Source organism: Gnatocerus cornutus, chromosome 6 (assembly GCF_029298725.1).
Source record: "Gnatocerus cornutus isolate USDA-ARS CGAHR chromosome 6, icGnaCorn1.1, whole genome shotgun sequence".
NCBI classification, from domain to species: domain Eukaryota; kingdom Metazoa; phylum Arthropoda; class Insecta; order Coleoptera; family Tenebrionidae; genus Gnatocerus; species Gnatocerus cornutus.
In genome coordinates this window covers 11,892,737-11,905,594 of record NC_142238.1, presented here as the reverse complement: position 1 = coordinate 11,905,594, position 12,858 = coordinate 11,892,737, and the positions used below count along the sequence as shown (strand labels likewise).

Below are 12,858 nucleotides of genomic sequence, written 5' to 3'. Positions count from 1 at the left end.
ACATTTAGAAAAACATTCTTCAAATTTCCAGTCGTTTTTTCCAATCACTTTGCCGATCTTTTTCAATGTCTAATTCCGTTATATAGATTAAAAAGTTGGTATAAATAACCGCTGGAAACAACATTGATCTTTGACTTTCTTTGTTAATAACAACAATGAAAATTGTTAATTCCTGAGTTTAGTAAACACCCTTAAAATGTTTGTTTGGTACACCCACAATACTCATTTTCTTTGTCAACAAAAAAAACTTCATTACTGCAAAAAGCGACTTCATTGTAAAAGTTTTAATAGAGAAATTACTTCGATCGTGTCCGAAAGTAAGAAGTATTTATTTGCTGATAAGAGAGGAGAAAGATAATAGTACCGAACACAGAATTACAACAATCACTAATCTACTAGTTTTATTAAAATCGCTTTTAAATTTATCTTAAACTAAACTTGTGTTAAAATATGTTTGTTTTTCACATAAAATTAATGAAATTAATTATTAAGGCATTTAAAACCTGACTGATTTTGACGCTTGTTCCATATTTATTTTACATACATTGTATACATCATAAAAATTTAAATACATAGCAGGTGGCAGCAACACTGACCTTTATTTTTTGCCTATAACAACAATGATTAATAATAATTGTTAATTCCTACAGTTGTTCAATCGTCGTCAAATTGCAAGAATATAAACAGTTTCGCAAATTATCATTTTTTACAAATCCGTTAAACATCCAACTCTAAAATGTTTAGTACAACCACGATACCCAATTTTTTTGCCAACAAAAACGTTTTCATTACTGGCGGAAGTGGCTTCATTGGAAAAGTTTTAATAGAGAAATTGCTCAGATCATGTCCGAACGTAAAAAGTATTTATTTACTGATGAGAGAGAAAAAAGGTAAAACTACGGAGGACAGAATTAGAACAATCACTGATCTCCCAGTAAGTCTAAAATCACTTTTTAATTTTTCTAGTATATTATTTCAGCTCTTCGAATTGCTAAAATCTCAAAATCCTGAGTCACTGAAAAAAATTGAAATCATCAAAGGAGATATTCGAAAGTTGAATTTAGGTTTGAGTCTTGAAGACCACAAGAAGTTAATTACTGAGATTAATGTAATCTTCCACGCTGCTGCTTCTGTGCGATTTGATGATAGTTTAACAGATGCGATTCTTACAAATACTCGAGGAACTCGCGAGGTTGTGAATTTAGCTCTACAGATGGAGAAGTTGGAGGTTTTAGTTCATGTGTCTACAACTTATTGTCACTCAGAACATAAAATCATCGAAGAAAAGTTCTATCCTCCACATGCTGATTGGAAAAAATGCATACAAATAGCAGAAAATGTTGATCGACATACTTTGAATATTTTAACAGAAAAATTTATACATCCTCTGCCTAACACTTACACTTTTACAAAATCTTTGAGTGAGCAGGTCATCAATAATTTATGCAGTGGCAAAATCCCAACGGTCATCTACAGACCATCGATAGGTATAAAAACTTTTCCAAAATCCAATAACGTTCATATTTTCCACTGTAGTGACCAACAGCTTCAAAGACCCAATTCCAGGATGGGTCGACAGTTTCAATGGCCCTGTGGGTCTAGGCGTAGGTGCGGCTACAGGTCTTGTACGTACAGTATACGGCGACCCTTCAGTGATCACAGATTACATACCTGTGGACTTTATTGTTAAAGCTTTGATCATATCTGCATGGAAACAAGCAACCTATAAGTATGAATTTTTATTAAAACCTCTTTTATATTAATTGTTATTTTTCCTTCTAGTGATACTACTCAAAAATTCAAACCTAGTGTATACAACGGTAGTAATAACGATACAATTCCTGTGGGAATACAAATGTCGATAAACAAAACAATAGAACTATGCGTCGAGAGTCCTCTTCAAACCATATTTTGGTATCCTCGCACTACCGTTACGAGATGTTACTACAATTACTTTATTCAAGTTCTGTTGTATCATCTTCTTCCAGCGTTCCTCGGCGACACGGTCCTTAAAATTGTGGGAAAAAAGCCCATGTAAGTTTTCGAAATGGTTGAATCTAAATTCCATGAGAATATTACTTTCAGGTTAATGAAGCTCCATAGAAGGATTTACATAGCTACTACAGCTCTTGCCTATTTTACTCACAACCAGTGGAACTTTCTTAATGCAAACACCATTAATTTAGAAAAAAATCTACACCCTAGCGATCTTGAAGCTTTTGCTTTCAAATCCGAAGAAGTGGATTTGGAAACTTTTAGTAGAATCATTTTTAAAGGATTTAAAAAGTTTCTTCTAAAAGAAGATGGCGCAGATTTGGAAAAAGTTAAGAAGAATTTAAACAGAATGTGGTTTTTAGCTCAGTTTGTGAATGTTTTGTACTATTTGGGAGTTTTGTGGTTTATTTTTGTTAAACTTGATATCATTGCAGTGGTTATTAACACACTTAACAAGGGTTGTATGTATGTTTAGTACGAAAGGACCATTCATTTTAATTATATTATGTTTTTTGACTGAAATTATTATTTTGGCAGATTAGTGCAATAGATTTAGAATGACCACGGATTAAAAAAAAATGGTTCAATGGTTGTTATATTTTTAAGAAGATACCAAAAACTGAGAATTTGAATGTTTCAAAATCTTGGAACTTAAATAGTGATTAGGATTTCAATAAAATACAAAAATGTTAACCACAATATCAGCACCGCTGTAGATAATGGTTCTGCAAAAAAAAATCGAAATTTTAATGGGGCAAAACCCCCCCCAGATTACCCGTTATTCGATCCGTATGGCACTAAATTTAACAACAAACTTTTTCGCTAATGCTACAAAAACCGTTCAAACAAAAAACGTTGATATGCTCGCTGTTATCGTACTTGTTCACTTAATTACTGGTTTTAAAGACAAGACACATTTCTAAAATTAATTTGTTTGAAATAAATTGGACCCTCATAAGAGCTAATAATCATGTCGACTGGTTCGTAAGACAAATTTTTTCGACTAGCTACGTATACCAAACTGCAATTTTGATTAGAAACGAAATGATGAAAAAGTTACCAAAAGTTATTACAAAATATAATCAAATGTTGGCAAAGAATAAAAAAAAAACAAAATTAAATAATACTAAACTTATCCGATAAAAAAAATTTGCCACTTATTTATCATCGTTTTTATTCCCAATTTATAGATAGTTTAGACTTACTCGAACAATTCAGTGGCACACAGCAATTTCTGTAGAAAATCATAAACATTTTAAACATTTCTCAGAAATATGAAGATGTTTTGGAGACCAGCATAATAGAAAATGGGTTAGTTTTAATTTATTATTTATGAGAACGCGGCCTAGATATGCCCCATTTCTGTTCTTATTTTCATGCTGTTGAAAAAAAAAGATTACTCCTATTAATTTATTATCTTTGTACGCAGTTCTTAACAGGTCAATTACAAACATATCAGATATTCCAATTTATCAAAGTACGTAATTTGGGGTATCTAAAAGATTAAATATCTGTAAGTTTATGTCCAAAGATGCTGTTGACTTTTTTTGCCCGCCTCAAGTTCAGTTATTTTAAACCATTTAGGTGAAATTAGGTATGCCAAGAACCTTGAAACCTGTAATAACAATAATATAGCCAATTTTTTATTATCGTCATTATCATAAATGACGTTAAGTTTATTTCCATGTGGGGATAAATCCTTGAAGATTTCAACATATGAAACAAATTGCACTTGGAGTTCCGCTCGTGCTACTCAAAGAAACAACTTTATCACTGATTTATAATTATAACTGTCTTAATCATCTTTTTATCTAATACATAGAATTTCTCCACAACGCTACAAGTACCTGTTCCTCCTATTAAAATGGAAGATTTTTGTAAATTCCGCGAAATTTACTCTGACGAGCAAACCAAACTTATATCTGAAGAATTCCATAGACTGAAAGGTAATCAGAGTTTATTTTCATTTTTTACAACGTGCGAAATCTGGCGTAAACGAAATGACCATCGCAAAAAACGTTATCACTATTATGACGTTTACTCAATTCTGAGGTTACATTTGCTGTCAGTTTGACAGCTCTGACAGCAGAACTTAACCATACTTTTCAGACCACCACTACCTAGAACATGCCGGGGCTACTTTATATTCGGAGAGACAACTCCAGGACGTCACACAACAATTATCAGAAAATTTGTATGCCAATCCTCATGCTAATAACATTTCCAGTAAGCTAACAGAAGATGCCGTAGATATAATTCGTTACCAGTGAGTTTAGTTAGGTCAAAATCCAGAAGTAACACCCACTTTTAGGATATTGAGTCACTTTAAGACTACCCCTCAAGAGTACTCTGTTATTTTTACTTCTGGCACTACGGCAGCCCTTAAGTTAATTGGCGAATCTTTTGAATATAAGACTAATGGTATTTTTGTCTACTTACAAGACAACCACACTTCTGTGCTTGGAATGAGAGCCCATGCTAAGAAAACCAAGTGTTTGACCTTTGATAACGCCCTTAAAACGTTGAGTGAAAATTCTTGCCTTAAAGGAAAAAATGATAATAACTGCCTATTTGTGTTCCCTGCCCAAAGTAACTTCTCTGGAGTTAAATACCCCTTAAATTGGATTGAAAAAGTGAAGAAAGGCGCCCTAAATTGCATGTTGGACGTAGATAGTAAAAACTGGTTTGTTGCACTAGATGCAGCTTCCTTTACTTCCACTAATGAGCTAAATCTCTCATTAAACCAACCAGATTTTGTGACAGTTTCTTTTTATAAAATCTTTGGGTACCCTACTGGTTTGGGAGCATTACTCGTAAAAAATTCCAGTTCTTACGCTCTCAATAAACGATACTATGGAGGCGGCACAGTTCTAATGGCCCAATCACTTGAAAACACTGTCGTAATGAGGAAAATAACTCATGAAAGGTACCATCCAACTTTAACAAAACAGTGATTCATTCAAAATGTTGCAGATTTGAAGACGGCACAATTCCTTTTCTCTCTATCATAGCTCTTAAGGCAGGATTTAATACTCTCAAAAGGTTGAACTTGTCGTTTGATACCATCTCTAGACACACTTTCTCGTTAGCTCAGTACGTCTACCGAAATTTACTTTGTTTGCACCATTGCAACAATAAACCTGTCGTAATTTTGTATCACAGTACAACGTTTGAAACAAGACGAGATCAGGGCGCTATTGTTAATTTCAACGTTTTGCGCGACAATGGGGAATATGTCGGTTACGCAGAAGTACTAAATTTTGCTAACTTGTACGGCATTCATCTAAGAACTGGATGTTTCTGCAACCCTGGAGCATGTCAACAGTTCCTAAATCTAACAACTGAAGATGTTCAAAGACATTTTGATGTAAGTACTCGGGATAATCTTCAACAACTACTTTAACTAATTCTTAGGCTGGACATGTTTGTGGTGACCAACACGATTTAGTGGATGGGTACCCTACCGGTTCTGTAAGAGTTTCTTTTGGTTACATGTCAACAAAAGGGGATGCCGACAAATTTCTTGAGATGATCGAAAATTGTTTTGTTACTAAACCGGTTGTTAGAAGAATTCCCCAAAATTACGTGTCATGGCAGAAAAAATATCACACTTGTTTTACTTCCGAGGATGACAATCCGTGGACCATTGAAGATAATAATAACGATTTTACTGATCACGGCGTTTTACAACAAATCTTTTTGTATCCGATAAAGTCATGCGGACGCTTCTCTGTAGATAAGTGGTCAATAACGGCCACTGGTTTGAAGTTCGATCGGCAATGGATGGTGGTCAATTCTTCAGGCGTGGGAGTCACCCAAAAGAACAACAGACGGATGTGTCTCATCGCCCCAAAAATCAATTTAGATACGAACACATTGATTTTAAAATTTCCAGGTCTGTTTTGGTACTAATTAGTATAAAAGTCCGACCTCTACTCCTTTTGCAGGTCACAAAAAAATAAGTCTTCCAATTGATGTTCAAAAGAACTCGCAAAACGTCGCATCTCTATGTCAGAGTAAAGTATGTGGAGATAAAATTCAAGGCTACGACTGCGGGGATGAAGTCGCTGACTGGTTGAGCGAGACTTTAGAATGTCCAGGCGTTCGCCTTTTGAAACAGTGCTCCAACAATGAAGAAGTACTCAATAGAGTAACAAAAAAAAGTAAGTTGGACTCTGTTCCTTTGATTTGTTCAAACTGATTTTTTAGATGAGAAGCTTACTCTTTCGTTAGCCAATCAAGCTCAATATTTGTTAATAAATGTGGCAAGTGTGGAGTGGTTGCTACCGAGAGTACCTAAAGACGAGCTAAATGAACCTTTAGACACAACAATCCAAAGATTTCGTCCGAACTTTGTAGTAAAATTCAACGACGCGTTTATCGAAAACGAGTTCATGGAATTTATGTTTGATAAAACGTCGTTTGAGGTTTGTAAATTCTCGCTTAATTTGTTTTGTTAAATTCAGAGTTTTAGTCTGGTGGTGTCTGTACAAGGTGTCAGATGATATGTATAGACCAAACAACTGGAAAAACGTCGAAGGAACCGCTTCAGACCCTTTCCAAGTCTTTTAAGGGTAAAATCTCCTTTGGAACCTATTTAAATCGATCTGAAAATAAAAACTCTTGCATTTGTGTTGGATGTAAAGTTAAAGGAATAAAGAATGAAAACTAGAGCTGTTGTTCTAAAAATAAGTTTGTTTTTTTACATAAAATTAATGAGAACGGCATTTGAAACCTGACTGAGCGTTTTTACGCTTGTTCCATATACATCACAAAAATTTGAATACATAACAAATTGATGCAACACTGACCTTAGTTTTTTTTTGCTTGTAATAACAATGTCTAATATATGTTAATTCTTGCAATTGTTCAAGTGTTATCAAATCGCAACAATATAAATTGTTCACAAATTGTTATTTTCCTCAAGTACATTTAACTCTTTAAAATGTTTAGTACACCCACGATACCTGACTTTTTTGCCAACAAAAATGTTTTCATTACGGGCGGAAGCGGCTTTATTGGAAAAGTTTTAATAGAAAAATTGCTCCGATCATGTCCAAACGTAAAAAATATTTATTTACTGATGAGACCGAAAAAAGGCAAAAGTACGGAAGACAGAATTAGAACAATCACCGATCTCCCAGTAAGTCTAAAAACACTTTTAAAATTATCTCATACGTTTCTTCAGCTCTTCGATTTGCTAAAATCTCAAAATCCTGAGTCACTAAAAAAAATTGAAATCATCAAAGGGGATGTTCAAGAGTTGGATTTAGGTTTGAGTCTTGAAGACCAAAAGACGTTAATTACTGAGATAAATGTTATCTTCCACATTGCTGCTTCTGTGCGATTTGATAATAGTTTAACAGATGCGATTCTCACAAATACTCGAGGAACTCGTGAAGTTGTAAATTTAGCTCTACAGATAAAGAAGTTGGATGTTTTAGTTCATGTGTCTACGGCTTATTGTCACACAGAACATAAAATTATCGAAGAGAAGTTTTATCCTCCACTAGCAGATTGGAGAAAATGTATACAAATCGCAGAAAATGTTGATCGACATACTTTGAATATTTTAACAGAAAAGTTTATACATCCGCTGCCCAACACTTACACTTTTACAAAATCTTTGAGTGAGCAGGTAGTCAGTGATTTATGCACTGGGAAAATACCAACAGTCATCTACAGACCATCCATAGGTATAAAAACTTTTCCAAAATCCAATCATTTTCATATTTTCCACTGTAGTGACCAACAGCTTCAAGGAACCTATTCAGGGATGGGTCGACAATTACAACGGTCCTATGGGCTTAGGTTTAGGTATACTGATAGGTGTCATACGCACAGTGTACGTCGACCCTGACATAAACACAGATTATGTACCCGTGGATATCACTGTCAAAGGCATGATCAAAATTGCTTGGAAGCAAGCGACCTGCAAGTATAACATCAAACATTTTTAATATTATGCGGTCTATTAATTTTAATTTTTTTTCTTGTAGAGATGATTCTCAAACATTCATTCCTACCGTATGTAACGGTAGTAACAACAATATCATTCCTATGACATTAGGTTTGTCTGTAAACAAATCTATACAATTTTGCATTCAAGAACCTCCTAAAACCATATTTTGGTATCCTCACCCGTCCTTCACGAAGAACTACTATTTATACTTTATTCAAGTTCTTTTCTATCATCTTCTGCCGGCGTTCCTCGCAGACGGATTTTTGAAAATGGCGGGTCAAAAACCCATGTAAGTTTTCACCGTTTTTAGTATAAGTTCCATGAAAATATTGTTGTTTAGGTTGGTGAGACTCCACCGAAAAATTTACATTGCTACTATGGCTGTTGCTTATTTTACTCACAACCAGTGGACCTTAATCAATAGAAGTTTTATAAATATTGATAAGGATCTGCGACCTAGCGACTGTGACGCTTTTGGTTTCAATATAGAAGAAATAAATACGGATACTGGGTGCAAAAGCTCTTATGTAGGAATAAAAAACTATCTTCTTAAAGAAGGCGACGCAGATTTAGAAAAATGTAAAACGCATTTAAACAGAATGTGGTTTTTAGGACAGATTGTGAATTTTTTGTGGTACTTGGGAGGGTTTTGGATCATTTTTATTAAACTAAATATAATTACAGTGACTACTAACATGCTTAATAAGTTTTACATGTACTTCATCTCGCAATAAAAAGAAAAAGACTTTTAGAAAAACTTATCATTACGTTTTTTTACATTAAATCATACCTAAAACCGACAAGAATTTGATCATTTCAAAGTCCCACAATGGTGAAAGCTGTCTATCTAAACGTGAAAATTAACAAATCTAAGACCTAAAACAAAAAATTAAACTTAAATTTTGTTAATCTAGAGATGTGAAAGTCTATCAATTTGAGAGCTGTAGAAGCCGAAAACAGATCAACTTTTTTATTGATGAGTGTGTATAGGTAAGTAGCAGATTAATATAACTTTCAGGATATTTGAAGTAAACAAAAGTTTTTTGCTAACCAAAATGTCTTCATTACTGGAGGAAGTGGTTTCATTGGGAAAGATTTAATAGAAAAATTACTCGAATCATGTCCGAACGTAAAAAGTATTTACTGATGAAAGAGAAAAAAGTTAAAAGTACGGAAGACCGATCTATCAGTAAGTCTAAAATCGCTTTTGAAATTATCTCATAGGCTCCTTCAGCTCGTCGAATTGCTAAAATCTCAAAATCCTGAGTCACTGAAAAAAATTCCCTACGTTAAATAGGTACACCTAAATTTCTTATATTTAGCGTACCTGGCAATAATCAGATTTAATAATCAAATTTCGAGTTCTCAAGATACGTCTTTATTGAACGAAACTCCAAGCATAACTAAATACTCAAGAGTAGCAATCTGTTAAAATTTGATATAGGATATTTTTGGTTCAGCTTAAAAATAAAAAATTCTAAAATTTTTATTTTTAGCTCTATAATACAGCGATTTTTGCTATAAGTAATAAACAAATCAATGGTAGCAATTTGCCAAAATTGACAGAGTTATGAATTTTAGTAAAAAATGTTGGGAATTTTTTTCTGAATTGAAAACTCCAGTAAATGTTTAAATTGAAAACTGAATTGAAAACTCCAGTAAATGTTTAAATAAATATTGTCAAGTACCTACCTTGAATTAATTTGTCTCAGAACAGCACATTGGAGCACACACGCCCGAATGACACTACCGTGTTCCCCAAAAGTCGAAACGGAATTGATTACAATATAGGAATTAATAAATAAATTGCCTAATGGCGCAACACCTTTTTTCCCTTGATCCAACAAAAAAATTAAACCGTTGGCGCTATTGTCACGAGTTTTCAGAAGGTCGAGTGCCGACGTTTTAAAAATAAATTCAAATATTACAGAATGTGATTCTGTAATAAAGACGATTTGTAATAATGATTTGTGAACAAAATTAATTTTGCAGGTATCTAAATATATGAAAAAAAGTCTCGAAAACCGTAAGGTTGGTATGACATTTTTTTTTCTTTTTCTTCCGAGATCGATTTATGATTTTTATCGGCTGAAGGGAGAAAAAACGATAGTGGAAACCACATTTCAGATTCGAAGATATCGAGCTGGAACCAAAATAAATAATAAATATAAAACAGTGCCACTAGAGTGGTCAGATGGCCACTAGAACTATTCTCAAATATAAATTTTAGCAACAAATAAAATATCTGAAGTTCCACTACCAACAGAGCTATACTTGCAAAATCGGCCTTCAGCGTTGATGAAGACCATCTGAACATAATAAAACAATGATGGTAAAATTGTGGACTCAATTGCACCTGTATTGTAGCCAGGTTCACAAATGTGTTCACTTGAATTTAGAATTTTATACTATTTCATCCATTTTGGCACTAATTACATGGTGCATCCACCATTTTTGCTCCATTTTCAAAAATCTCATTAGTAGAAGTGTTAGAAATGAATTCCGGTGTCACTATCATAAAACCCTGCAAAACTTTATTACGTATTCTATTGTCAATAAAGGAGCGAATCGTGTGACAAAAAGCAAAGGTGCACACATAAAGTATCTACACACATACATATATGTACATGCAATATATAATTTTTCTTTTATTTTGTTTTTGTCGCGAGCACATTACAAACAATAATACAAATATGTTGAGTCATTTCGATACACTCGTCTTCATTATTATCTTTTTCAATGTCGTCACTTGTAAACTGTCATTCCAATCTGCTATTAACTCTTATAATGTGTGAGGCGACCTTGAGTAAAGAGAAAGAAAATTTAACATTAACATTCAACTTTTTAAACCAGACTGTTTCGTCGTAACAAGACACGCAGGTAAGTGTTCACAAATTCGTTTGTCCTATTTTTTACCACATCGGATTGTTGTAAATTTATGCCGAATTTTTCTGTTTTTAAGTAGATACATAAACATTTTATCTGTTTATCGATGACATTACACATCAAACTTTTACTGATAAAAACGAATTCAATTTAACTACAGACTTATATACCTTATACATGCAAGATATAAATCATAATTATTATGTCTCAATTAAAAAAAAAAATTGTTGCGTGGTCATTAAATAGTGAGGATATTTAATTGGTTTTACAATATAATTACGTAGAAACCAACAGTACTATTTTTAGTACCTACGTCTTTGTTCAAACTTACAAGACCTCTCATAATAAATATAAAAACAAGCACACAATTCAAATCCAATACCTTGTTTCAAGTTGTTTTACTTGTTAGTTGATGCATCAGATCTAAAAATGTTGCATAAACTAGACATCATAATCTTCGGAGCCACGGGCTTCACTGGAAAACACCTAATTCCAACAATTGCTAAGTTATCAAAATCAAAAAAACGCAATCTTACTTGGGGAATTGCCGGTCGCTCCGAAAAAAAATTGTTGGAGGTGTTGAAGCAAAGTGCAGAAGAAAACAGTAAGTCCTTCATTCATTCCTCTTGTACCTACATGACAAATCATTTTTTAAGCATCGCTCAATATTAGCAGCACTCCGATAATAATTGCTGATGTTTACAATGAAGAATCACTGATCCACATGGCTCGACAGGCTCGTGTCATCATAAACTGTTGTGGACCTTTTAGGTTTTTTGGAGAGTCAGTGATAAAAGCTTGTTTGAATGAAGGTACGCATCATATTGATGTTAGTGGAGAAATTCAATACATTGAAGAAATGCAATTGAAGTACCATAAGAAAGCCCAAGAAAAAGCAATTTACATTATAAGTGCTTGTGGATACGAAAGTATCCCCATTGATTTGGGAATAGTGCTTTTGCAAGAAAAATTCTCAGGCACCTTGAACTCCGTTGAGGCATATCTTTCAGTCTGGGAAGAAGGAAATATCACTGAAGGATCAGCTTTCAATTATGGTACATGGGAATCAGCAATTTATGTAATAGCAAAGTCCAAGGAGCTCAAGCAAATTCGACAGAAATTGTTTCCAAATAAATTGCCCAAGTTTGAACCGAAATTAGGAATGAAGTAAGTTCTTAAATTATGAATTTTGTGAAAAATTAAATGCATTGCAGATTGTTGCCCCGGAAAACCGACATGGGTTGGGCATTTCCTTTCCATGCCGTTGATCGTCCAGTAGTGAACAGAACCCAGCGCTTATTTTACGAAAAAGATTCAAAACGACCTGTTCAAGTCGAAACTTATTTCACATTGAAATCCTTTACATCCCTTGTTCTAATGTTAATTGGTTCTTTGTTTTTCTTAACACTTGTCAAATTTTCCTTTGGTGTCAAATTACTACTAAAGGTAAGTGTTAATTTACTAAAAATATATCTAGCGTTATGTTTATTTTAGTACCCCGAGGCATTCAGTTTTGGAATGTTTAGTCTTAAGCCCCCAAATGAAGAAAGAGTTAAGAACACTCGCTTCAGCATTTATCTATGTGGCGAAGGATGGAAAGAAAAACTACCAGACGCGAACCACCAATACACTACTCCACCTAATAGAACCATCAGGGCCAAAATTGAAGGACCCGATCCGGCTTATACTAGTACAAGTGTATGTTTGGCCGCGTCTGCAATTGCTCTTTTAACAGAAACAAACAAACTTCCTGCTAGTGGAGGCGTTTATCCACCGGGATTTGCTTTTGCAAAGACTTCAGTTCTTCAAGAATTAACCGAGAATGGAATTAAAATTCAAGTTGAAAAAGAGAAGCACCTGTAGACTGAATCGCGTCTTTATTATTACGTTATCCTTTTTTGTTATGGTTAAATATCTTCGGTAAGAATTTGTTTTTTTAGTGTTAATAAAATATTGTTAAGATCTCTTTTTTATACTAAAGGGCGTGCAAAAATTGAACTGAAGGGACCTTACTC

The 12,858-nt window shown here is 33.8% G+C and overlaps 4 protein-coding genes and 1 long non-coding RNA gene across 6 annotated transcripts; 4 read left to right on the top strand and 1 right to left on the bottom strand.

The window, feature by feature from the left end:
• Nucleotides 1-708: 708 nt before the first annotated feature.
• LOC148172982 (fatty acyl-CoA reductase 1-like) lies at nt 709-2,520 on the top strand. The gene is made up of 5 exons (XM_088039188.1): nt 709-934; nt 980-1,487; nt 1,537-1,729; nt 1,783-2,034; nt 2,086-2,520. The coding sequence occupies exons 1-5, from the start codon at nt 737-739 to the stop codon at nt 2,468-2,470; spliced, it is 1,536 nt and encodes a 511-aa protein (XP_087895314.1). The 5' UTR covers nt 709-736; the 3' UTR covers nt 2,471-2,520.
• Nucleotides 2,521-3,222: 702 nt separating this feature from the next.
• Nucleotides 3,223-3,928, bottom strand: LOC148172981 (uncharacterized). Its single transcript, XR_015770284.1, has 2 exons — nt 3,843-3,928; nt 3,223-3,610 (listed from the first exon to the last, which is right to left on the bottom strand). It is a non-coding gene; the product is annotated as an uncharacterized LOC148172981 (long non-coding RNA).
• Nucleotides 3,690-6,700, top strand: mal (molybdenum cofactor sulfurase). The gene is made up of 8 exons (XM_088039480.1): nt 3,690-3,941; nt 4,105-4,261; nt 4,307-4,921; nt 4,969-5,362; nt 5,410-5,890; nt 5,943-6,158; nt 6,205-6,422; nt 6,470-6,700. Exons 1-8 carry the CDS (start codon nt 3,860-3,862, stop codon nt 6,665-6,667), a joined length of 2,361 nt encoding a protein of 786 aa, XP_087895606.1. The 5' UTR covers nt 3,690-3,859; the 3' UTR covers nt 6,668-6,700.
• Nucleotides 6,701-6,940: 240 nt separating this feature from the next.
• LOC148172979 (putative fatty acyl-CoA reductase CG8306) lies at nt 6,941-8,691 on the top strand. Its single transcript, XM_088039821.1, has 5 exons — nt 6,941-7,138; nt 7,184-7,691; nt 7,741-7,933; nt 7,995-8,246; nt 8,298-8,691. The coding sequence occupies exons 1-5, from the start codon at nt 6,941-6,943 to the stop codon at nt 8,689-8,691; spliced, it is 1,545 nt and encodes a 514-aa protein (XP_087895947.1).
• Nucleotides 8,692-10,686: 1,995 nt separating this feature from the next.
• LOC148172978 (saccharopine dehydrogenase-like oxidoreductase) lies at nt 10,687-12,805 on the top strand. Of its 2 annotated transcripts, XM_088038659.1 has the most exons (5): nt 10,687-10,837; nt 11,253-11,447; nt 11,500-12,010; nt 12,058-12,289; nt 12,338-12,805. In XM_088038659.1, the coding sequence occupies exons 2-5, from the start codon at nt 11,273-11,275 to the stop codon at nt 12,704-12,706; spliced, it is 1,287 nt and encodes a 428-aa protein (XP_087894785.1). In that variant the 5' UTR covers nt 10,687-10,837; nt 11,253-11,272; the 3' UTR covers nt 12,707-12,805. The 2 variants fall into 2 exon arrangements, with proteins under 2 accessions (XP_087894785.1, XP_087894786.1); XM_088038660.1 differs by lacking the exon at nt 10,687-10,837 and having other exon boundaries at nt 10,897-11,447.
• Nucleotides 12,806-12,858: the final 53 nt, after the last annotated feature.

Coding starts and splice junctions, on each gene's coding strand:
- LOC148172979 (XM_088039821.1), top strand. CDS start 6,941: ATGTTTAGTACACCCACGATACCTGACTTTTTTGCCAACAAAAATGTT. Junction 7,139..7,183: donor GAACAATCACCGATCTCCCA/GTAAGTCTAAAA, acceptor ACGTTTCTTCAG/CTCTTCGATTTGCTAAAATC. Junction 7,934..7,994: donor TGGAAGCAAGCGACCTGCAA/GTATAACATCAA, acceptor TTTTTCTTGTAG/AGATGATTCTCAAACATTCA.
- mal (XM_088039480.1), top strand. CDS start 3,860: ATGGAAGATTTTTGTAAATTCCGCGAAATTTACTCTGACGAGCAAACC. Junction 3,942..4,104: donor AGAATTCCATAGACTGAAAG/GTAATCAGAGTT, acceptor CATACTTTTCAG/ACCACCACTACCTAGAACAT. Junction 5,363..5,409: donor ATGTTCAAAGACATTTTGAT/GTAAGTACTCGG, acceptor ACTAATTCTTAG/GCTGGACATGTTTGTGGTGA.
- LOC148172982 (XM_088039188.1), top strand. CDS start 737: ATGTTTAGTACAACCACGATACCCAATTTTTTTGCCAACAAAAACGTT. Junction 1,730..1,782: donor TGGAAACAAGCAACCTATAA/GTATGAATTTTT, acceptor TTTTCCTTCTAG/TGATACTACTCAAAAATTCA. Junction 2,035..2,085: donor ATTGTGGGAAAAAAGCCCAT/GTAAGTTTTCGA, acceptor TATTACTTTCAG/GTTAATGAAGCTCCATAGAA.
- LOC148172978 (XM_088038659.1), top strand. CDS start 11,273: ATGTTGCATAAACTAGACATCATAATCTTCGGAGCCACGGGCTTCACT. Junction 12,011..12,057: donor GAACCGAAATTAGGAATGAA/GTAAGTTCTTAA, acceptor AATGCATTGCAG/ATTGTTGCCCCGGAAAACCG. Junction 12,290..12,337: donor GTGTCAAATTACTACTAAAG/GTAAGTGTTAAT, acceptor TGTTTATTTTAG/TACCCCGAGGCATTCAGTTT.